This window comes from Centropristis striata, chromosome 5 (assembly GCF_030273125.1).
Source record: "Centropristis striata isolate RG_2023a ecotype Rhode Island chromosome 5, C.striata_1.0, whole genome shotgun sequence".
NCBI lineage: Eukaryota > Metazoa > Chordata > Actinopteri > Perciformes > Serranidae > Centropristis > Centropristis striata.
This window is the reverse complement of record NC_081521.1, coordinates 18,822,143-18,848,412: the sequence shown is the minus strand read 5'-3', so window position 1 is coordinate 18,848,412 and position 26,270 is coordinate 18,822,143. Positions and strand designations below refer to the sequence as shown.

Here is a 26,270-nt window from a genome sequence, read left to right as displayed (position 1 = left end):
AAAATAAGAGTCTTGCATGCAGATGGACTGGAGTGAGTCAATTGTCTGAGTCGTTTAGTTAAAGTTAAGAGTATGTCCAGATGTTAAAGCCGATCATTTATCAATGCTAATCATCAAATAAGTCTGGCCAAGGAGGAGCCTACTGCACCTCCTAGTAGGGCCAGGGGGTCGTTATCAGCCCATTCAATCACCACTAGTTTAGCTGCATTCCACTTTCAGTTTTGTTCGGTCTGCACACCAAAAAGACTTCAGAGTTCCATTAGGTTCAGGCTACAAAACCACTTTTCTAATGACATAGACATAGTGACAAAGAAAAAAACAGTAACTAAACCTGTCTTGAAAATCTTGTTTTGGCTGACCTCCAGTGGTTTCCTCATCCAACTGCAGTAAGCAAAAGTGACATTACTGTTGGATGTGGTTACAGGTGCAACCAATTAATGACAACAAGACTGTTTTCTTATCATTCAGTACGTTTACATGACACTTGAAAAAAAACAATTATTGCCTTAATCCAAATATAACTGGACAACTGAAGTGCATGTGTTAGTTCAACTAATGTTGGAGTTCTCCAACTCCGATTAAGACAACGAGATAATGTGATTTGAATAGGATTTTCACCGGCATGTATGACAAGACAACGCATGTGTGCATGCTCAGCCCCCCCACCCCCACGCTGGCGTATGACCCTGGAACAAAAACAACCAAGGAAGCCGGTCGCAGAAGAGGAATGCAATCACAGGAGAAGAACCACCAGAACAGCAACATGGAAGTTCAGAGGAATGCTCATTTTTTGGACGGATGACAAGTCTGCGCTCATGCTAACCTTACTGAAGGAGCTGAACATTTTTAAAATACATGGACTAGAGAAAGATCAGAAATCGATTTTCTCAGTTGCATGTAAACTGGGGACAGAAGTCCGATTAGACGGCAAAATCAAATTTTAAGTTTGATTAAACTGTGCATGAAAACGCAATGACTTTTACTTGAATTAAATTATTCATAATATAAACATAAACTGTAAAGTAAAAGAAAGTCTTTAGTTACAATCCTGAAACTCAGAATATTTAACTTTAACTTATATCCAAAGACAGTTTAAGGTTAACTATGTTTATGTAAGTTAAGATAAAGCATTTAATACTATGTAACTCATATTGTAGTAGAATGTGGATAATGCCTAACACCTCGATAAGATTAGCTTGTGTTAAAATAATTGATTATTTTTTATATTGGTAAATGATTTTATGTTTGATTTCTGCTTCTCTGTTGTTTGACTCCCTGGTGTCTGTCTCTGTTCTCTGTCTCTGTGCGTGACGCAGGTCACTATCAAAGGTCAAACCTTGAGTGTAATATCTCTCTCTATGCATTTATATTAAATCAGGCAATATGATTTTGATACAATGATTATGTTTGTGTGTTAATGTTATAACATATATTTCATTGTCTGTTTCATATTTTTTAGACTTTTAGAATCTATGTGAGACAGTGAAAATCCTTTGGCTCTGTAAAACATACTATCTTTGTAAGACATAACAAGGCAGGAGGTTTTTGTTGAATGTTCTGGAGAAGAAGCCAGGTCAGGATGGCCTTGTCCGGGGGAGCAAGATCGTATGCCCAGGTGGCATGACGTGCCGTTTTGTATTGATTAAAACTGGCGAATCAGCGGATCAAGAAGGCGGAACTTCCTGGAGGAAATCGACCAGCATGTTTTGTAAACAAATGTTAGTATTTTAATAGGTTCAGGGAGAGAGTCGTGGTTCAGACTTCACAAAGTGAAACCTGTCTGTTTGTATTCAGGGACATGAGTTTTTGAACCCGGAGAATCTCTGTAAAATGCAAAATTTTTGACGTATTGTAATAAAACTATGTTAAACTGAGAACTTGGACGTCTCCAGCTCTTCATTTCCCCATCAACGATCTGCGCAGAAAAATGGTGAGGTTTTTTCTGTTGGTGCCAGATTATCAATTTTCAAGGTTTCCTCATGCAATTTTTCTAACACTTGCAAACACTTGGCTAAAATTAGCTTGCTAACATTTAGCTAGAGTCAGACATTTTGTTCTAAGACTATAGTATTATTACACTCTGGTGGGCGTGGTCTTCAGGGTATGACACTTGGTGTTTAATCACAGAAAGCTTTGTGGTGCTCAATAAATATAGCGAACATTAGCTACAATCAACTCACGTTAGCCAAAGTGTTATCTAGCTTTGTTTCAGCCACAAATTCAAATAGTGATGTGAAACCACATCCCCAAATATATTTCATAAATAAAATATACATATTACATACCTGAGTAAGATGAAGAGGAACAGTTCAGAACTATTTTATACAGTCGTTCAGAATTGGCTTTGAATGTTGCAGAAACACATTTTAGTGACTGTTTAGTAGCTGGAATTTGTTGCCATGTTTGTTCTTCTTCAAAACGAACTAAGCCCCGCCCCCCAAGTTGTAAGCATGTTTTATTTAGGCTATGTCAAATTATTTAAAGAGACAAACATTAGGGGGTCCCCAGTAGCCTATATTCTCTATTATGTAAGGGGTCCTTGCTTTAAAAATATACCACATTGCTGCAGTGCCCCTTTAATAACAAAACTTAATATGTGTTCATATGAAACTGTGGGATTCAGATGTCTATGAAGGTAACTCACAGCATGATGTTGTGACTTTGTTTTGGGATCTTACTGCCCCCTAGAGGTATAAATTAAATCACTTTTGGAATCCAAAATTAAAGCTTATGTATCAAACTGTACATCTGTATACATCTGGATCCCTCCAGCTAAAGTAGAACACTGAAACACACATTTAAAGAAATCTAGCATGGTTTAACCCATCAGAGATTAGGTGGAAACAGTATGCTACTTTTATTAATGTAAAGGATCTTATTAATATTGTAGTATTGTTATTAAAGTACTACAACTAAAGTTTACTGAACTGTAAATGTATTTAGTTACTTTCCACAGCTGTTAAAAGCCCTCATACACTCTTTAAAATTACAAACCTCCTTTAAGATGAAGCATTTGTGCAGCATATGACAGTTAATACAATGACTGATGTTTGAGACTGTCTGCTGCATTGGAGGACTTACATTTATAGATTAACTGTATGGTTTATGGTTATTTAAAAGTCATCAATCAAATAAATTGACTTTAATTTAGGCTTTTTAAATAACTGTATTAAGGGTTACAATAGTTAACAATCAGATAACTTAGTTATATAATAACATCAAGAAATAACCACACGAAAGACTAAAAAATGATGAAACAAAAAAGAAGAGAAAGAAAGTGGACAGCAGATAACATTATATGCTAGACAGATCACCAAATGATTGGTTAAAATAGACATACTTTATTAATCCCAGAAGAGAAATGTTTGTAAAGCATCTGTTAAAATAATTGATTATTTTCTATATTGGTAAATTATTTTATGCTTGATTTCTGCTTCTCTGTTTGACTCCCTGGTGTCTGTCTCTGTTCTCTGTCTCTGTGCGTGACGCAGGTCACTATCAAAGGTCAAACCTTGAGTGTAATATCTCTCTCTATGCATTTATATTAAATTAGGCAATATGATTTTGATACAATGATTATGTTTGTGTGTTAATGTTATAACATATATTTCATTGTCTGTTTCATTTTAGACTTTTAGAATCTATGTGAGACAGTGAAAATCCTTTGGCTCTGTAACACACACTATCTTTGTAAGACATAACAAGGCAGGAGGTTTTTGTTGAATGTTCTGGAGAAGAGGCCAGGTCAGGATGGCCTTGTCCGGGGGAGCAAGCAACCAGCTGGCATGACGTGCCGTTGTGTTAATTGGGACTGGCGAATCGGCGAGTGAGGAGGGCGGAACTTCCTGCAAGAAATCGACCAGCATGTTTTGTAAACAAATGTTAGTATTTTAATGGGTTCAGGGAGAGAGTCGTGGTTCAGACTTCACAAACTGAAACACGTCTGTTTGTATTCAGGGACATGAGTTTTTGAACCCAGAGATCTCTGTAAAGTGCACATTTTTTGACGTATTGTAATAAAACTATGTTAAACTGAGAAACTTGGACGTCTCCAGCTCTTCATTTCCCCATCAACGAACTGCGCAGAAAAATGGTGAGGTTTTCTCTGTTGGTGACAGATTATCAATTTTCAAGGTTTCCTCATGCAATTTTTCTAACACATCATAAGATAGAGAAATATAAAAAAGATGAATGGAATCAAAATATAAGATGAAATCTATCTATAAAAGCAAGAAGCGTCTGTGTATGTGTGTGTCTGTGTGTGTGTGTGTGTGTGTGTGTGTGTGTGTGTGTCTAGGGCATTTCTCGCTGACTGTTAGTCAGAGTGACCTAACATTTCGTATGTGGCTTTTTATTTATTTATTCACTTTTTCTATTAATTTATTTTATTTTTTCTTTAGTGTTCTTTATGCATGTAAAATAACTTTTGGTTTTTACACTAGTTTTTTTGTTTTGTTTTTTTTTTTTACGATTTTTTTTACAGTGTAGCACACACAACTTATTTGGGCCACGGGGCAATCGCACTGAGCACTTTTGTTATACTGTGGATTTTTCTTCTTCCTCTTCTGGACACAATTTCGTCCCACTACTCATCAAAAATTATATATCAAAACGTGCGGTTTGATCAGGATTGGTGTGCTATTACTTTTCTCTACGGAATACGAACCTACCAAAATTTTGCATTGAAGTGAATGGGACAGACGGAAAAAAATGAACGAAAAAGAACAATAATTGGAGATTTTCAAACATCTACTTCTCTGTCATAATTTCACCTAGAGACTCAATTTAACCTTTAAACAGTAGACACAAGTCTTGTGTATTAGTGTATTAATCCACGTTTGGATAGGTCATATAGTTTTTTTTTATCAATCCCTGTTCAATGACTTTGATCATTTTTGGAGAAATTCTGAGATTATAATTGGTGTGTATTGCATGGAATGTTCGTGTCAGGGAGAGAGTGTAGAGGGAGAGAAAAAATTGTCAAAAAATAAATTTTAAAACTGCGCTCCAGGCTGCAAATTCCACTCTACAGAAATAATTTATACATAGAAACGTAGGAAAATTTGTCTTCTCACTCAATCCTCTGGTAAAGCTGTCAGAGTTACAGTTTGGGCGTAGGACGCACAGATGCGCCACCAATACGCACCAACAGCCTCATTGGCTCTCATATTAAAAATGCAGGAAGATTTCTGAAAAAGGGAGATGTCATTTTTTTTTAGATCGCTCTAACAAAGCTATTTCTTAATTTTTCTTAAAAAAAAAACCCATATGTAGACGTTCAGGAAGAACTCAGGACGCTCAAAGTGAAGTCGGATCAATGATAGGTATTATGGTTTTGCTAAAAATGCTTCCTGTTCGAGGCCAGAAATTCCAGTCTGTCCACCTCTGGCTGCTGTCACTGTTCCGGAACATTTCGACAGTTGGTGGCAGTTAATTCTGTTGATTGCTCTGATTGCCTTTGATCCTTTGATGTGATTACAGTTACAGATACACACACACACACACAAGCGTGCACACTCCTCCAGATACACATGCTTCAAACACACACGCACGCACACACACACACACACACACACACACACAGGTAACTTTATGTGATTTTAATTACACACACACACACACACACACACACACACACATAACTTTATGCGATTTTCGACACACACAAATGCGCGCGTAAGATGAGAAGGGCATAGGTTGCTGTATAAATAAATGCTTGAAAAGGAATGCTTGTTGGAGGTGTGCTCCTTGTATATATTATATAGTATTATAACATTACTAGTCCTAATTGTTTGAAATCTCTGAAGAATCTCATCATAGTGTACACACACCTGCAGTAGCCCCCCTGGCCCTTTCAGAATTTCCCCAGAGGAAATTTTCTAGTTTTTTAATACTATTTCTCTTTTTAAAACAGACAAACTACTGATGACTCAATAGAAACAAAAACAAGCACCTTTTTATTTATTGATTGATTGGTTTTATAAAATGTCTTTTTTTCTATTAATTTATTTTATTTTATACCTACTTTTTCTTTTTATTCATTTGTCTTTATATTTCTTTATTTTATATTTTTTACCTTTTCCGTAACTTTGCTGTGTCCGCCCAATTCGGGGGTCACCTGACTCGCTTAAATCGATTTGATTCGCCCCTGACACCTGTCAATCACGACCTCACCACGTGGGTAATAATAACATGGGTGGGCTCGAGGGGGCGGTGGTGGACTGTCTGTCAGCACTGATTTGGAAACATGTAGTCAGACAATAATGAAGTTCAGTAATGATTCATCACGCAGGTTTAAACGGTAAAGTGTTTGTTGCAGAAACAGAGAAAGAAGCGGAGCTCAGCGGAGTGGCTAGGTGACCTTTGGCTGTCGTCGGAGAGAGAGAGAGAGAGAGAAAGAGATAGAGAGAGAGAAAGAGATAGAGAGAAAGAGATAGAGAGAGAGAGAGAGAGAGAGAGAGAGAGAGATAGAGAGAGAGAAAGAGATAGAGAGAGAGAGAGAGAGAGCCGGGGAGGAGCAGCCACACAGACGGTAGTTAGCTTAGTTTAGCTTAGTAACGGTCGGTAGCCGTCAGGAAGAAGAAGTGTCACCGCCTGCCCGCACCGAGGGACGTGGAGAGCCCGTCCGAGCTCATGGCTGCTCTCGGTAACTCCGGGGCCACCTCCAGTCCCATGGTGGTCCTGGCCCCGAAGACCAAAACGAAAAAGAAGCATTTCGTGCAGCAGAAGGTGAAGGTGTTTCGAGCGAGCGACCCCGTCCTGAGCGTCTTCATGTGGGGCGTCAATCACTCGGTGAGTCGGCGGAGAAGCTACATGCTACATGTAGCCCAGCTAGCAGTTAGCAGCTGGTGGTGTTACAACGAAATTTGCGATCCGTCAGATTCTGTGACACGAGTTAGAAACAAAACTCTAATGCTTTCTGACTACATGTCGAACAGGTGTAATGCTCCGGATCTAATAGCACACTTATACACACCTGGACACCTGTTTTTGTTATCATTATACATAGGTGTGCGGCCACTGAAACAGCTATTGAAATGCTATTAAATACCATGGATTTTGGTTACAGCTATTAAAATACAACAAGGGGCCATGCTTAACAATACAGTACTAGTTGTTAGAGTTTCATTGAATCTGAGGGGAGAAAAATATGCAGTATAACAAGTATTACTGGGACACCTGTGTCTGTTCCTGTGTAGTGCTGCTGATCTAATACACACCTGGGTACCTGTGCCCCTCACACTCAATCACTATCAAAATGCATACAGGTGCATCTCAATAAATTAGAACAGGGATGGGCAACTGAAATGCTGCAGGGGGCCACAATTTTTCATCGACACTACCTCAGGGCCACATATAGGACCGTGCACTCAACCAGATATGAAACTGCTATTTTTAATATGTTTACATTGCAGTAATTTAACATATTTCATGCTCAAATGCACGTATAACAGTATACATAGGAATACAAAAGGTTTGAAGCAAATTAAAAAAAACCACTTACTGTGATTTTTTTTAGTGTAAGAACAGCAGACTAACATTAATTGCAAAAAGTAATTTTGTGGATTTTTAAACTGCACTTTTAAGATTTCATGCTCAAATGCATGTAGTTGTACTGAGGGCCACTTCAAGTGAGGGTGCGGGCTGTATGCAGCCCCCAGGCCTCCAGTTGCCCATCCCTGAATTAGAATATCATAGAAAAATGTATTTATGTCAGTAATTCAATTCAAAAAGTAAATAACACATTATATAGATCCATTACACACAAAATGAAACATTTCATGTCTTAAATTATTCAATTTCTTCTTGAAGACCAATAATTCAGTGTCTCAATAAAAATGTAATGTAACAAAAGACCAATTTAAAAAAGTATGCTTAATATTTAAATGTTGGCCTCTGAAAAGTATGCCCATCTATATATTATGCACTCAATACTTGGTTGGGGCTATTTGACTTGAACTACTGGAAATGGACTTTTCCATCATATTCTAATTTATTGAGATGCTCCTGTTAATAAATATATGTTGCAGCCCCATCTAAGACTGTTGTTTTTAACAGCTATTAAAATGCTATAAAAATGCCATGGACTTTGGCTACACCTATTAAAATACAATAAGCTACTCAATTTCACTCAATCTCATGGGAGAACAAATGCAGTATAGCAAGTGCAGTGCTGCAATGTTAACTATGCATTCAAGTATTGTACTAAAGTACAATTTTGACATACTTGTACTTTACTTGAGTATTTGTATTTTATGGTATGCTACTTCACTACATTTACTACTACTACTTACTGATTTAATCAGAGCTGACTGATTATTTTATTGGTTTTGAATTAGATTTTTATTGTTGCTTTCATCCATTTTATCATTTGTTTTGGTCATTTTTTTTTTGCTGTAATGCACTCGCAAGTATTTATTTATAAGTGCTCAATAAATCAAGTTTATTTTCATTTTTGTGATTATTATTTTAGAAGATGGTTCTGTACTTTTTACATTGCATTTATTTAACCTGGCCCAAATGTTTTAGTGCAGCATCTCAATATTCAGGTCTTTTGCAGACGAAAAACTTAGATATGTAAATAATTTAATATTTCACTTAATATGAAGTTAAGTTGTTAGGCATGCAAAACATGAACTGTGCCCCTGACATGAAATGTTAATAAGCAAGCTGACAAAATAAACTGAATGATGAATAAATGACAAATCAAAGTAACTGTGCTGTTGAAACCAGTCCCTTACAAATGTGATTTTGCTCCTGTTTGTTTGTTAAAAACTTTCATTGTCAAATTACTTTGCAAATTCAGATTATGAATGTGAATTATAAACCAACTAAAAAATTATCATGCATTAAAACAGGTCAAGATACCTAGTACTATATATACTATACTAGTACAACTAAATTTCCCCACTGCGGGATAAATAAAGTCATATCTTGTCTTATCTTATCTTATGTATAGTAGTTAAAATTTGCTCCATCTTTGTCTGCACTACAGTTGAAATCCAGTTAAGTAAAGAAAAACAGATTGTCTGTTTCAGTAAAATAAAGAAATCAGAAAAAATCTGAGACATTGGAGAAAAGAAAACCATGGATGTGTTCTCTTGGAAAAAAAACCCTTAATGTTTAATTGATTATTGAAATACTATCTACTAATCTTTTCAGCTTGACATGAAATTATCTGATGATATACAGCTGCATCTCAATAAATTAGAATATCATAGAAATGTTGATTTATGTCAGTAATTCAATTCTAAAAGTTGAAATAACACATTGTGTACATCCATTACACACAGAATGAAACATTTCATATCTTAATTTATTTAATTTCTTCTAATTATAATGATTATGGCTTACATTTAATGACCGCCTAAAATTCAGTGTCTCGAAAAATTTGAATATTACAAAAGACCAATTTTTAAAAAGTATGTTTATTATGGAAATGTTGGCTTCTGAAAAGTATGTCCATTTATATGCACTCAACACTTGTTTGGGGCTGTTTGACTTGAACAACTAAAAATGGACTTTTCCATCATATTCTAATTCATTGAGCACCTGTAAATACATATATGTTACAGCCCCATCTAAGGCTCTACTGTGGGCTCTTAAAATGATGATGTCTCTTTGGAATTCCCTTCATTCTTTCAGATCAGTGATCTGACCCAGGTTCCTGTCCCTGTCATGCTGCTGCCTGATGACTTTAAAGCCAACACAAAGATCAAAGTCAACAACCACCTCTTCAACAAGTAAGTTATAGAAACATGTGCATAGTGAAGCAGACTGCTTAAAATGTAAATACATTTGACTTGAGGCAGACACTGTTTTGTCTTTTGTTATGCTTAACTTGCACAAAACCATAAACAGATGACAAAGCCATGAAGTCTGTGTTGGACTGTAGAGTCAGGAGATGCTTTGGTGCCTTTAGAATTTGTCGAAGAGAAAAAGAATGGTCTGTTTGTGTGTGTTTAACTAGCTGCTTCTCACTTTCTTGTGTCTTCTCTTTTTGTAGAGAAAATCTTCCAGGACATTTCAAGTTTAAAGAGTACTGTCCTCAGGTCTTCCGCAATCTAAGGGAACGGTTTTGTATTGAGGATCTGGACTATCAGGTTTGTAATGTACTGTTTAGTATTCATCTGATGTCACTTTGTCAGCTCACAAATGTTAATATCCAGGGGTGTATCTAGAAAAGCTCATTCCTTTTGTTTGTTTTTTAAATAATTCAGATTCCCAGGGGAAAATAGGAGGTGAACACATAGAAGTGGTGTACACAATTTCTGTTTTAGTTATAAATATGTAAGGAACATTTTGTTTAGGTTAGGTGCAATATGAATTAAGTATTAATGGTAGTACAAGAAAAGGAGTAGCAAGTTGTTGGAGCAGTTTTGGGGTTGATACCATTTGTTGCACAGATTTGGTGCAAAATTATACAGTTTTTATTTACTTAATAACACATTAAGACAACAAGACCTTAAAGAACACAAAAAACCCTGCTGTTCGTAACAAAAACATATGATATGTTGTTTCTGAGATTGCTGAGAAACCCCCTTTATTGACACTACACGTCTATCCTCTGAATGCTCTAGGTCTCTAGTTTGTGGTTGTAAAGTTTCAAGAGGCTGTGATTATCCTAGAGGTCACAGCTGCTCATTTTATACACTGAGCTCAAGTTTCACTGACTAACATCATCACACATGAAGGGGCTCATTGAATCCACAAGAGTCTCATCTTTCCAGTTAGACCCCATTTATGCAGCTCACACACTGTTTAGGGACCCCAGTGTGCCGACCTTGATATAGAATAGGAGAAAATAACACATGTCTACAAACTAAAGGTTTTTGGCCCCAAACTGTATGGGGTTAGTACAAAGTGGACATGTCTGTAAAGGGAAGACTTGTGGGTACCCATGGAACACATTTTCATTCAGATATCTGAATGACAAGATCAGAGGTCAAGGAACCCCTTTAAAATTGCCTTAAACCTCACTAAAATGTAGTTTTAAGTCCTCTAATTTCATAGGATACCAGTATCTTCACTGTAATGAGCCTGCTACAGCATCAGAAATTCAGCCGAAGGCGCTAGTTTTATCTAGTTTCTAAGAGTTGAAGAAGTTAATTTAAAAGGTTTCTCTACACTTACCTCTGTGCTTCATGTTGTTTCATGTCCTGCAGTTTTCGTTGACCCGCAGCCCCCCGATGAGGAGCGTAGATGACCAGGGAGAGGGTCTGCTCCTCAACTCCTACGACCGGACGCTGCTCATCAAGCAAATCTCCAGCGAGGATGTTGCAGATATGCACAGCATCCTGTCAGAATATCACCAGGTAAGGGCTGTGTGCTTATAGGAAAAATCTGGCAGTGCTCTACTTGTTTTTAATTTGTTTTTTTACAAATCTTATGAAAAGTCCAAAAACCAACGATGTGTGTCTGTCTCTCAATACTTTCTGTCTTCTCTATCCTTTCTAACCTGTTCCTATTGAGGACTTAGTGTAAAACATTGAAAACACGTCACAAATATATAGTTTAATCTAAAAAATTAATTTGTTTGAATAATTTCCTTGTTTTTGTACAATGCGCAAAATATTTACATCAGGAAAATAAAGTTATTACAACCTCTAAACAACTGTTTCATATATTACAGCTGGGTACATAATCTGACTTTAGTCACTACAGTCCTGTTAACTTTGATTTAAATAGTTAAACAATATATGTTGCTTTTTGGGAATACCTGTGATTCCAGGTGGCGAGCTGACTCTTGTGATTTCGTAGTGTGACTTTAAGAATCGCATCTAGAAAAAGGACGGACTTCTCAGAAAGAGAGTCCGACTTTAGCCTCATACTAATTGTAGTCAAAGGCCTGACAGGAGGTTCAGGTGTCACCCAAGAAGCTCCAAAGTTTTAATCAGGTCTTTGTCTTCCTAACTGTGAATTGTCCTCAAGATTAAATTTTTTGGCCACATACCTCAGCTCGTTTCATTGTTAAAAATAGCTTTAAAATTACTAAAAGAGCTTACTCAAACGGGAGTAAAAATCACATATATTTTCCTTCATTTATCATGACAGTTTGCAGTTTAAAGTGTCAGCTCTCTTAACATTTCATTCCAGGAGCACAGTGCATATTTAGCATGCTGGACAACTGTTTCATTTTAAGTGAAATACTAAATTCTTTACATATCTTAACATTTCATCTGTGAAACACCTTAATAATTGGAGCAGGCACAATGGCTTTGCTACAGAAAGGCTTTATCATTGTTGTATTTTAGGCTTTTGACAAATGTTACCAGACCAGGAGTAAATATGTAACTCTTTGGCGACTATTTTCAGCATCAGATAAATCCACATTTGCTGCTCTAGTGAGTATTTGATGCAGCAGGATGGTGTATATGGGATTAAGTCAAAATAAACTACAGTGTGTGTTCATAATGAAGGAACACGTCAGCCAGTGCAACAATGTGCCTAATTGATGTGATGACGACTAAAACATCTCAGGTTTTGGTTACTCTGACAGTACTGTACTTGTTAGTGGGATTAGTCTATTTTTATTTTTGGTCTTTTCATTGGATTTAATGACGATAACAAAAATATCACCAGACTTTTGCCCTTTCAAAAACAGAAGCTGGCACATACTGAGAGATTATGTGTTATTGTTGTTAATTGAATTTTAATCCTGACCCAGATCTCACATGAAATTTGGAGTAAATCACAGTCGTTGCTGCAGTGAAACGCCTCTCAGTCATTCATTAAAGGTTTGACACGGTCACATCACTGGATCATTCACCTCCTGTCTGCTTTACTGACCTGTGTACAACAGCTTTGCATGTGTCCTACTTCCAGAATATTCACTTTAACCTCTGTCTGGACCTTTTTCGTGGCTGAAAATAAAATGAGTTCCTAAAACGAGAACTTCCTCTGGGGGATTTTTTTAGTTTTCTGCCTCATAGGTGAGGGAAGTCGACCCAAATATGACTACATTTAGATTTATACGTTGCCAGTGGCTGCAAAGTGGTGCAGCGACTAGTAAGACTGCTACATATTCAACCTGAGGACAGCAAACAGCTGTCCTGCTGAAGTGTCCCCGAGCGAGAGCCTGAAAGTGCCTCTCTTATAACAGAACCTGACTGCTGACCTCCCTGTGGGGAAACTGAATACAGACAAAACAAAACCTCTCATCATCAAGGTTACAGGGAACAAACACTCCTTTATATGACTGTTGGTTTGTGAAATATTCAAATGTTCATATCAGCACTTCATGTAAATAGTAGAATACATTTGTGGGAGAGATAAGCTTGATGTGGCTCACTTTCACCTCTGTTTGGTTTGTTTCTGTGAGGTTTAATTCCACATTTGCTGCCCGGCCCTGGTATCAGTCGGGTGGATACTTCAGAACTGGGTCTCACTTCAGGCTGAACATACCGCTGTGTAAACTTCTGGCTGCTTTCAGCTCTTATTGGAATGTGTAGCCTGTGGTTATGCAGCCTACATGGGGACTGGGAGGGAGATGAGGAAAAATGGCAGCTCTGTTTCAGAGTGTTTTTTAATTCATTTGGTCCTGAATGAACTCATTGTTATCAAAGCTCCTGCGTTGGCACTGCACAGTTTCCTTCATTCATTATGACAGTCTGCAGGTTGCTGTTTATAGTGTCAGCTTTCTGCTTAACATTTCATTTTCGGGGGCACAGTATACGCTGAACAACAGTTTCATATTAAGTGAAATTTCTTGTTACATTTGGTTGTTTTTCAGCTGCAAAGCAAGCTGACTATTGAGATGCTGTGCTAAAATATTTGGGCCAGCCATGATGGCTTTGTTGCTGAAGGCTTAATCATTGTTATACTTTTGGCTTTTTGGCATGCTTTGGGTGAATGTTTAGCATCAGGTTTTGTGATTTTTTTTTTTTTTGGCAGGTGTATTGATTTTGAGAGCAGCTTTTCAAACACATTTTTTGTAACAGCCTCTGAGGGCCATGAGTCAATTTGTGACGACATACAGATTGTAGATGGAAACTTTGTGGCTTTTCTGCTTTATGTGAGTCTGGGACAAGCATTTTGAAGAGGTCATCTGAGGTTCTGGGAAAGTGATGGACTCTTCCAGTCCAGTCCACTCAAAATGTGTTTTTCTTATGTTTATGTCCTAAAACGGCTGAATTTGACTTTATTCCGGGCAAAGTAAGTCACTTTAGAGGTGTTTTCTTATTTATCTACTGAACAGGGCAGATGTCTTTGCACTTTACTACAATCTGAGATTCAAATATACACTGGGCAAGCTGCAGTAAATTAGGTGCGTCACAACTTCAAAAACCCATTCAAAAGACAAAAAAGAAACCTGAAACCTCCAGCGCAAAGCAGACAGAGAGCAAATACAGACTCATCAGAACATCTGTAAAAAGAGGTTTTATTGTCAGAATTAGAACTTTCTGACAGTCCTTGAGCTTTGTTTTGGTTTCGTTTTACGTTGTCAAATCACTTTGTCTCATTTAAAACGTCAACCAAAAATAAAGCGTTTGCACTGACCAGATCCTGTTAAAACATTAAATTATATATATATATATATATATATATATATATATATATATATATATATATATATATAATTTGTCACGGAGAGGCTGTTTACACAGAGCCTATACTTCAAATGTGTACAATTTGTGGAGACGCAATGTTATTTACAACATTGATGACACTTGTGGGCACTTAGAAAAGTGTTTATATACAAATTCCATTTTATTCCATTTCTTTTTAAAATCAGAGAAATTCAACTTACATTTTTTCTTTTTTTTATGGTTTCTGTCATTCTGACTGATTCTGCACAAAGATATGTTTGAGTTGTTCCCACGTCTAGCCATGATTGTGCTGATTCCATAGATCTGCAGGACCTATAGATTTATAGAGATTTTATATATTGCAGTGAAATACAAGGACGCAGTAAGTAAAATGGGGTTCAGAGGGTTAAATCACAAGGGGCCTAAGCCTGGCCCTGAGTTTTGAAAGGACCTAGAATTGTCTGCTGGTAAAGCAAATTTAAAAAACGACACACAAAACAAGACATTCTTATATTCTTGATATTCTTCAGTAGAGCAACATCTTTAAACCTCCTGCATGGTGTTTCAGGGGACACTGAATGAGGTCGTTCTGTCTATTTTAACTGACTGAGCACGGCTCAAAGTCTAACCTGGATTCACTCAGTAATTGCTCTGCATTCAAAGTGACCTTTAAATATGGCAAATGTAAGCTTGTATGCCTTTTCAGTGTATTTTATGATTTATGTGTTTAACATAGGAACTTTATGCACCTGCCATGTAAATTCACAGTTGCTTCCTCTCTGCAGCACATAGTGAAGTGTCATGGCAGCACGCTGCTGCCGCAGTTCCTGGGCATGTACAGGGTGAGCGTGGACAGCGAGGAGACGTACCTGATCGTCATGAGGAACATGTTCAGCCACAGACTGGTGGTACACAGGAAGTACGACCTGAAGGTGAGGAGGAACTTCAAACGCACATCCTACTTCTCACCGCTGCCTCACAAAGCAGTGAGGAAGTTCTATAGAAATTAGTTTTCTCTAATATGGCCCTGAGATGCACAGGAAGTCAGAACTTTTCAGACTATCTCACAGTATTTAACTTGTTCTTGCAGGGCTCTCTGGTGGCTCGTGAAGCAAGTGACAAAGAAAGGGTAAAACAAACATCTCGCCTACTCTCCATTTTCTATCATGTCTCCTCCTCGTGTCCCATACGTCCTGCTAAAGATGTATTTTATTCCAAAAGGGAAAAGAGCTTCCTACCTTCAAGGACATGGACTTCAGGAACAACATGCAGAAGGTTTACGTGACCGATGAGCAGAAGGAGAAGTTCATGGAGAAACTCAACAGAGATGTGGAGGTATCTGACCTGTTAAATGTCTTTTTTTATGTTGTTTATGTTGCACTTTATGCCGATAACATGCAATTTAATGCAAAACCACAGTTTTTCTCATGCATTAATGTGTCATTTTTACCTATTGCATATGAATATTTGTGCACACTGGGGTCCCTCAACAGTGTGTGAGCTGCATAAATTGGGTCTGACTGGAAAGCTGAGACTCTTGTGGATTCAATGAGCCCAATGTTTTTCATGTGTGATTAGTGAGTGAAACTTGAGCTCAGTGTTTAAAATGAGCTGCTGTGACCTCTAGGATGATCACAGCCTCTTGAAACTTTACAACCACAAACTAGAGACCTAGAGCATTCAGAGGATGGATGGCTTTACACACTATGTTCACAATAAGGGGCTTTCTCAGCAGGCAACACAACACAAGTGTCTTCCAATTGCAGAAAATACAGACAATTTAAGAACAAATCACAGCATAGTTTTTTCTGTGTGGTTCCAAAGGTCTTGATGTATTGTAATATTCTGGAGGGTTTTTGACTATTTTTATCCATTCTAGCATAAAAAAAAACTGCCTAATCAGCAGCAAATGTGTGTAAATGGTATCAACCCAAAAGTTGCTGTAACAACTTATGGAACATAGTTGAGCTGGAAATAGATCACAACCACAAACTAGAGACCTAAAGCATTCACAGGATGTGCAGCTTTTCATACTATGTTCACAATAACGGAGTTTCTCAGCAGCTTAGAGAAAACAGAAGTGCTCGCCATCTAATCGGCCCATAAAGTCTTTTTGCTGTTGTTGCACAGCTTCACCACACAGGGGCAGCATCAGCACATCACAGGGACACGCCATTTTAGCAGCAGGAGATGGTTGTAAAATGAATTTTCTATGAAAGATATTAAACAGTTGTATCAGATTTAACATTAAGTGATTAGTAGATTACTGAATTTGCAGAAGGTTAATTGGCAGCTGTTTTTATAATTGTGTAAGTCATTTTATAAAGACAAATGCAAATTGTCCATCACTATACACAGGAATATAGAAAATACAAACGTACGAAAACAGCTATTAATAAATTAACTATACTATTAATGGTTGAATAATGAAAATAATAGTTGGCTCTCGAGCCTGACTGATTTGGGATTTTTGGCCTGATTTTTAAAGGGTGAATTCAAACATAATTCAAAGAAACAATTAAACAAATAATTAATACATTTTTAATTATAATAATAAATAAATAATAAACATTTTTAATAAATGACTCTGTAAAGATCAGTACTGTATGTTCAGTATCTGTAAATTGTTGACCATTTAATAGATAATAAATATCTAACACCATTTCTAAATCATTCCAAGCATTGTTTTCTGTATTATACAATAGTGATCAAAATAATAGCAGTCCAATGTGACTAACCAGATTAATCCAGGTTTTTAGTATATTTTTTATTGCTACATGGCAAACAAGGTACCAGTAGGTGCAGTAGATTCTCAGAAACCCAACAAGACCCAGCATTCGTGATATGCATGCTTTTAAGGCTGTGCAATTGGGCAATTAGTTGAAAGTGGTGTGTTAAAAAAAATAGCAGTGTGGCATTTAATCAGTGAGGTCATCAATTTTGTGAAAAAACAGGTGTGAATCAGGTGGCCTCTATTTAAGGATGAAGTCAGCACTTGTTGAACATGCATTTCTCTTTGAAAGAGAAAAATGGGTCGTTCAAGACATTGTTCAGAAGAACAGCATACTTTGATTAAAACGTTGATTGGAGAGGGGAAAACTTATAAAGAGGTGCAAACAATTATAGGCTGTTCAGCTAAAATGACCTCCAATGCTTTAAAATGGAGAGCAAAACCAGAGACACGTGGCAGAAAACGTAAGACAACCATCAAAATGGATGGAAGAATAAGCAGAATGGCAAAGGCTCAGCCAATGATCAGCTCCAGGATGATCAAAGACAGTCTGGAGTTACCTGGAAGTGCTGTGACAGTTAGAAGACGTCTGTGAAGCTAATCTATTTACAAGAATCCCCCGCAAAGTCCCTCTTGTAAAGTCAACGGCAGACACTGCTATTTTTTTGAACACACCCTTTTCAACTAATTGCCCAATTGCACAGCCTTAAGAGCGTGCATATCATGAATGCTGGGTCTTGTTGGTTTTCTAAGAATCTACTGCACCTACTGGTATCTTGTTTGCAATGTAGCAATAAAAAATATATTAAAAACCTGAATTAATCTGGTTAGTCACATTGGACTGCTATTATTTCGAACACTACTGTATGTTCTGTAAAAAATAGTTTATCTGTGCTTATCGACAAGGTAAACTTGGTCTTTATGTTTCCTTTTTTTCATTATTGATTAATCTGAAATGTATTCCACCAAAAATAAAAATAAGTAAAAAGACATTTCCTGTGGCGCAAGTTGACATATTAAAATAGTTTGTTTTGTTCAATACTAAGATATTAATTTAGTATGATGAAAAGAAAAAACAAGCATCAAATCATCACATTTGATGGATTTAAAGCTGTCAGTCAGTGTTCTCAGTAAATGTTGTTAAAGCTTGTGAACAAATGTCCCTCTCCACAGTTCCTGGTGAGGCTGAAGATCATGGACTACAGCCTGCTGCTGGGCATCCATGACGTGGGACGAGCCGAGCGTGACGAGGAGGAGGGCGAGGAGGTTTCCAACGATGAGGAACCGGAGGCGGAGAATGGCCTGGCAGCGGGCGCCGCCGTGGGCTCCTACGGCACGTCTCCAGAGGGAATCGCTGGCTACATGTCCTGCTGCAAACCCCTGGGGCCCGGAGAGTTCGACCCCTATGTGGACGTGTACGCCTTCGGGAGCTGTCAAGGTGAATATCTGCTTCTTAAAGACTGAAACTAAACTGTGATGTTTAGAACAAATACTTGTTTTAGGCAGGGGTCTCCTCATCACCCTTGTGCATCACAGTCAAAAAATATGATATATATCAACTTTTACCAATTCAACTGAGCTAAATCTTTCAGTTTTAGCCTTATAAATTCATTTTTTTATACAATGTCACCGTTATTTTTTTTTAGTATTTTTTATTCAAATTTTTACTGTGTAATTTGTAAAAAAAAAAAAAATTAGAACGTGGGGTTTTTTTTAGGGAGGAAAATATATATACACTCATAGATATGTAGTCTATATGCAATCTATCCCATACATACACTAGTGCTCAAAAGTTTGGGGTCACCCAGAAAATGTCTGTGTTGTTTTCCATGAAAACAAACTGTTTTATTCATGAAATGAGTTACAGAATGAATCGAAAATATATTAAAAACACATGGATTAGGGCGTTCCCGGTGACACACCTGGTAGAGCGCGTACCATAGAGGCATTGTCCTCGTAAGCGGGCGGCCGGGGTTCGAATCCGACTCGGAGCCCTTTCCTGCATGTCTCCCCCTTCACTCTGTCCTATCAATAAAGCCCAAAAATGACCCAAAAAATATCTTTAAACAAAAAAAAAAACACATGGATTAAAGTTCTCTGTCGCTACAACGGATTTCAGTCATTTGGAGTTCACAGAGGCCACTTATGAGATCAATAGCCATGTTGCCTTAAGGGTAAAAGTGGGAAAGTCTGAGCCCTCTAAAATGTCTGCACCCTCAGCGTGTCTCCATTACAAAAAGGGACCCAGAGGGATTTACTAGACTCCAGAGGTGACATATTAATTTCGATCATAGCTTAATTGCTTAGCGACAGTTTCGACCGTGATCCATGATCACATGGCTAATTATGCACAGCGTAGCCGCTGATCATAAACATTGTGATAGTGAATTAACCGGCATCGGGGGGCTCAGTTGGTAGAGTCGGTTGCCCACCAATCGAAGGGTTGGTGGTTCCCTGACCATGTCAGCCTACAAGTATCCTTGAGCAAGATACTGAACCCCAAATTGCTCCCGATGCTGCGTTCATCGCTGTGTGAATGAATTCCCAATGGTGGCAGGTGGCACCGTTTAGGGTAGCCTCTGCCACCAGTATGAATGTGTGTGTGAAAGGGTGAATGAGCGCAGTCTGTAGTGTAAAGCGCTTTGAGTGGTCGCAAAGCGACTAGAAAAGCGCTATATAAGTGCAGGTCCATTACCATTTACCATTGCTAACTGTGCACAGAGTCCGGTGCTTGTTGTAAACAAACAGAGTTCGCTAAGTGAACAACTCCTGCAGCAACAGCACATACACACTGTACTGCTACAGAGCTAACTGTTAGCCTATTAGCAATTTAATTGTGGCGTTGTTTGTTTGATGCTTGTTCTGTTTGTTTGTAATTTTTTTAATAAGACAAAGCACTATAGAGATTTGCACCCATTGTTCTTTAATCCTGGGGTTGTTTGTTGATGTATTTTTTATTTCTATTTTCTTATATATAAAAGGTTTACTTGAAATAATAAGGAATAAAAACATGTAATGAAAAGTTATGTAGATGCTTGATTATTTTAGAGAGTAAAGACAAGCTTTGCAAAAAAATAATAATTAAAAAGACAAAAAAATTAAATAGATACAATAGAATAGCTGTTTAAAATCCTCCTCCTGTAAAACAGTATTGGTTGAGCATCTAAATGTGATGGCTGCATTTGGTGCTGAATTCTTATGCATTAGTGTTTCTTAAGCAGGTGTCAAGTAACCTAACCTGGAACATGTTTCACACACTGCACGTGACTTGGCTGTAGCATGAAAATTTCAGTCAGAAGATATTTTTTTAACTTTAATCCATGAAGACATTGACAAGGGTAGAAATAATAATTTAAACTGTACAAATCTCCAACCTTACCTCCAGATACTCAGCTAGCCTGAAGAAGGATCTTTTTCTTGCTTCTCAAACAGCACAAAACAGTTTTCAGCTGTGCTAACATAATGCTCAGGTGTTTTAATGCTCAATGAGCCTTTCAACACTATAAATGTGGATTAACACAATGTGCCACTGGAACACAGGACAATATCTTAGATATTTCATAAGAATATCAGCTGTTTGCCACATTAACAATGTCTAGACTGTATGTCAATCAACACAATAATAATCAACACAAGACATTTAAGGACGTCACAGTCACCTTCAGCTCTGGAAGACTAAGAATTTTCACATTTTATTGACACAAATGATAATCAATGGGCAGATTAATTGTTGGTTGCAGCTCATCCAGAGACAGAATCTGTTCATCTGAAATGCTCCTCATGCATACTGTGTGTTACGCTGTCAGCTCACCTGTCATCTGTAAAATAATAATGATGTAGTTTTCCAGGCTTTGATATTCACGTCTTACCAGGGAACTTTCATCTCCATGATGGTTATGCGAGACCTGTCACTATACAGTTCTGTCGATACAGGCCCAATAAAACAACCCTGATTGTTCTCTGCCTTTCATCTCAGGAGCCCCTCAGAGGGAGGTCTACTTCATGGGCCTGATTGACGTCCTGACTCAGTACGACACCAAGAAGAAAGCCGCTCATGCAGCAAAAACTGTCAAACACGGAGTGAGTAGCAGAGGAGAGGAAGGAAGGAGGTGGAGGGTCATACCTGCACGCAGCTAGAACCTTTGATGTTCGCTTTCAAAGCATGAAACATGTTCAGATGATGTTTCTGACCTTTTCTTGTCTCCATCTTCTCTTGTTCTTCGCTGCAGGCTGGTGCTGAAATCTCCACGGTCCACCCCGAGCAGTATGCCAAACGATTCCGCGACTTCATCTCTAACATCTTTGCGTAACGCTCTGCTTTGAACGCTGCCAAACCGTCGACCCAGCTGAGAGCTACACGTCTATTTTTACCATCGACCAAAAATAGCACGCGGTGATCCGAGGCGAGGCGACTCAACGTTGTAGCAACATAATGTACTACTTCTGATGCATATATTTATTTTTAAGATTTAAGATGCATTTATATGGAAGCCCATTTCTGCCGATGAAAAAATAAAACACACCACAAGTCCTTAGAATGAGAAACTTCCTCAAAATAATGGAAAACTCTCACTGTAATGACTTGGTATCTCAAAATAATGAGAAACATTCTGCAAAATGGAAATTTTCTCATCATAATGACTTGCCTCTCCCGAAATAATGACTTAATATCTCAAAATAATGAAACAATCTCAAAATATTGACTTAGTATCTGAAAATAATAAAACTTTTTCAGCATAATGACTTAGTATCTCAACATATATCCAAAATAATGAGAAACTTCCTCAAAATAATGAAAAAAACTCACCGTAATGACGTAGTGTCTCAAAATAATGAGGAACTTTCTGAAATAAGTAGTAATTTTCTCAAAATAATTAAAAAGTCTCAACATGAGTTAATATCTCAAATGAATGAGAAACTTTACCAAAGTATTGACTTAATATCTCAAAAATAATGAAACATTCTCAAAATATTGACATAGTATCTGAAGATAATAAAACTTTATCAACATAATGGAATAATATCTCAAAATAATGAGAAGCTTTCTCAAAATAATGACTTAGTATCTCAACATATATCCAAATGAATGAGAAACTTTAGCAAAATAATGAAAAACTCTCCCGAAATCTTCCATAAATAATGGATCTCAAAATAATGAGAAACTTTCTCCAAATATGGAAATTTTCACATCATAATGACTTGCCTTTCCCAAAATAATGAGAAACTTATTCAAATGAATGAGAAACGTTCTCAAAGTCATAACTTAGTATCTCAACATATAGAAACTTTAGCAAAATAATGAAACTCTCACAAAATAATGAGAAACTCTCACAAAATCTTATTATCTCAAAATAACAAGAAATATTCTCAAAATAATGACATAGTGTCTCAGAATAATATGTAATTGTTTTTTTTCAAAGATACTAAGTCACTATTTTGAGTAACATTATTTTGAGAAACTAAGTCATTATTTTTGTAACGACAAAAAAGCAGCAAAATGACCTTTTGCCAATTAGTAAACAGTTCTGTGACATGTTGACCTATATTTCAAACTATCTGTAACTTTTCAGTTTTCATCTTATGTTTTTGTTTTATTGGCAGAGTTTAGCTTCCATACATGTCTTTATAGATATTAAGCACTAGTTAAAGGAATAACTCTGGAGCGTGAGGGTACATTGAAACAAACTGCTGTTGATCAGTGTTAAACCACATCAGTGCAAGATCAAATTTTTTTTTTTTGTCAGCCACTTTGATCTGGTTCCCCAGGCATGAACTAAAAAAGAAACAGTTTCACATTTTGGGACATTAGTTTATTTACTTTATTGCCAAAAGTTAAACGAGTGAAAACCCAAGTAACCCTGTTTTTTTTGAGTAAAGTTAGTGTGTTTCTGGGCTGCTGTACTGGTGGCATAAAAGTTGAAATAGACTCGACTCACATAACCAGCAAGTCAGTGAGAGAGCACAAGAAACTCCATGAGAAAAAAAACTTCCTGAACCCTCTGATATGTTTTCTTTTAGAGATCACCAAAAATACATGTTTATCATAGAAAGAAACTGTAAAAATAGGCATTATTGTCAACATTTGAACTTTTTCAGCAACTCTTTTATAGATCACAGGTTGCAGAAGTTTCCAAAACGAAGCTTAAAATCATATTTCTATCAAAATGATTTTATTGAAAATGTCGCCAAAAATAAAGCATTTGCACTAACCAGATCCTGTTAAAAACATTAAATTCTGCTCCTCAGAGACACTGTGATGACGTGATTGATTCTGCTGAGACCAACGGTCACGTGACAAATATTCACTGAAAATCTGTTTACACAGACCAGAGAAGAGAGGACAGGAAAGGCTGGAAACAATACGGGATTTAAAAATGAACTGAGAACTTTGGCTATGCAAATGTCGTATGAGAAAGTAAATGCACTGTTTATTAGACCCCAAGGATACAGACAATACAGTCATTGGATCATCAATGATTAGACCACCCTTGTTTTCTTCAATTTCTTGTTTCATTTTAATGCCTGGTACAACAAAAGGTACATTTGTTTTGACAAATATAATGATAACAACAACAAGATAGCTGATAAGAGTTTATTTAAGAGCTGATATCTAGCCATTTTCCATGGTTTTCTTGATGATGATTTTGGTTATTATCAATAAAACCATGGGAAATGGCTAGATATCAGCTCTTAAATGAAACTTGTGTTTTTGTTATTACATTTGTTCTAACAAATGTACCTTTAGTTGTACCAGGCATAAAATAAAAAGAAAATGAAAAAGGAAATAAATGGAGAAAATCAGGGTGGTCTAATATTTTTTCCATGACTGTATATCTTTCCCTGAATGTGAAAATGAGAGGTTTTGTAGTTTTTACACCCCCGTTTTTGTACCAAATTAAAATAAATGAGATATAGCATGTTAAGGAGCTGTTTGATATTGATCCTTTCATCTTCGTAAGCAGGTGAACGTAGTTCCCAAAGTGTGAAACTATTCCTTTAAATTTGCAAATAATCTTTCAGGGGATGGAAGTGGAGACTTTATACTGTATATCTAATGAAGCAGGCCATTTGAATGTTCAGAGTGCCAAATGTGTGGGATCAAAGCTTTACCTTTGCACTTCGCATACAATTAAAATCAAATGGATCACATACTTTTTTTCCACCAAAGTCTTCTACTAAATTTACAGGAAAATGTACAGAACAGCTTTGTCAGTTGAAATGGTAAATGTGTGGTATTTAAACTAGAGAGCATATCAAATGGTTTATCCTGTAAACGTGCCCGGCAGCCGGGCCCGAATTAATGAAGTGACTAGTCCTGATTTTTGGGATCAGTCCTGCCTTTTTAATTAAATACCTTCATGTGTGGATCCAATATCAAAAAACTGAAAATGTGCGACTCCATCAACATTGTGGACAGACTCCTCTTTGAACGTGACGTAGTGTTTTGTGCATTAAAACGGCAGATATGTGAATCATTGTGATAGGGGTAAGCTTATATAGCAAAAGAACCATCGTCTTTGTGTTGTTATGACATTTGAGATTTAGTGATAACCAGGGTACTGTGGAAAAACACTGAAGACTATAACACTACATTTCAGTAGCTTCTGCAGTGCGCCTTAACACAGTGACATGATACAGCATTCCTAAACACTGGCAAGGCAGCGTGGACACAGCTCGCTCTGTACGAGGCCTCATCTACTCGATAATTGCACATGTTGTATTTTTGGACCAAAAATATATTTTACAAAGAATTTCTGAAAAACGTTTGACTTGTTTTTATTGCATCTGTTGTGTTTTTGATTCATGTGTTTGTCTGTCAGCAGAATTAATGGACAGATTTCCATAAAACTTGATGAAAAGGTGCTGCAAGGGCAATAATGCCAACTATAGTAATTGATTATCCTCCCAATTCTTTATTGGTTCCCTCATTGATCTGAATGTACATATGTACATCACAATACACGGTTAATTGTAAAAAAGAAACTGTAAAAACAGGCATTATGTTGGAATTTGAACTTTCCAACAGTCCTTGAACAGATCATAGGTTAAGAAAGTCTCTGTGAGCAAAAGTCAACAAAATGAAGCTTACAATGTTTATATTTCTGTCCGAATCTCTTTATTCTACATGTGTTGTTTAAAATAAAGCGTCTGCACTAACCAGATCCTGTTAAAAACATTAAATTCTGCTCCTCAGAGACACTGTGAAGACATGATTGATTCTGCTGAGACCAACAGTCATGTGACAAATATTCACTGAAAATCTGTCTACACACAGCAGAGAGGAGAGGACAGGAGAGGCTGTTTACACAGAGCAGAGGGGAGGGGACAGGAGAGGCTGTTTACACAGAGCAGAGAGGAGAGGCTGGAAACATGACAATACTTTAATATGTAGCCTACAATATGTGGGTAAAACTTTTTTTTTCTCCAATATTCATGACACTTGGAAAACTGGCGTGTATATATAAATTAAATTTTTCTATCATTAAAAAGTTCAACTAGTTTTTTCATTTCATTTTTGATTTAAAAATATATTTTTGCATAGATCCAACTTCTAGCCATAATTGTGCTGATTCCACAGAGCTGAAGGACTTCTATTGCGGAGAAATGCAAGGCCATAGTGAGTGAAATGTAAAAAGAGGAAAAAACACCCTGAAACTGCTTATTGGGATGCAGAGGGTTTAACTGTATACGCCTCAAACACCGTAGACCGTCACCTCCCCTGGTGAAATGAGGCCACTGAGCAAACCGGAGCAGCACTTACTGGGGAGCGAGCCCAGATGTGTCCGCGTTCAGGTCACGACTGAGGTCGGAGTCATACGGAGAGAACGCAGATACGTTTGTGTTGGCTGCGATTCACACTCCATTAATCAGGATCTGCTCCCCTGGACGCTGTGTTCCTACTGCCTCTCCAGATCGTCAGCAGTTTGCAGCTCGCTGACCCCTTCAATAATGGCCTCCTTCTGTCGCGCTGCTCATCCTGCCTGAATCCTATTGTCCAAATCCGATGGATT

At 37.3% G+C, this 26,270-nt stretch overlaps 1 protein-coding gene across 1 annotated transcript; it reads left to right on the top strand.

The window, feature by feature from the left end:
* The first annotated feature begins 6,236 nt into the window (after nt 1-6,236).
* On the top strand, nt 6,237-25,021 carry pip4k2ca (phosphatidylinositol-5-phosphate 4-kinase, type II, gamma a). Its single transcript, XM_059332803.1, has 10 exons — nt 6,237-6,792; nt 9,646-9,743; nt 10,007-10,103; nt 11,166-11,315; nt 15,314-15,460; nt 15,619-15,657; nt 15,750-15,863; nt 18,433-18,697; nt 21,236-21,339; nt 21,489-25,021. Exons 1-10 carry the CDS (start codon nt 6,634-6,636, stop codon nt 21,567-21,569), a joined length of 1,254 nt encoding a protein of 417 aa, XP_059188786.1. The 5' UTR covers nt 6,237-6,633; the 3' UTR covers nt 21,570-25,021.
* The last annotated feature ends 1,249 nt before the right edge of the window (nt 25,022-26,270 follow it).

Excerpts from the sequence above, each read along its gene's own strand:
- pip4k2ca (XM_059332803.1), top strand. The coding sequence starts at position 6,634 with ATGGCTGCTCTCGGTAACTCCGGGGCCACCTCCAGTCCCATGGTGGTC. Across the intron at positions 15,658-15,749 it reads AAGCAAGTGACAAAGAAAGG|GGAAAAGAGCTTCCTACCTT; the intron begins GTAAAACAAACA and ends TTATTCCAAAAG. Across the intron at positions 15,864-18,432 it reads AACTCAACAGAGATGTGGAG|TTCCTGGTGAGGCTGAAGAT; the intron begins GTATCTGACCTG and ends CCCTCTCCACAG.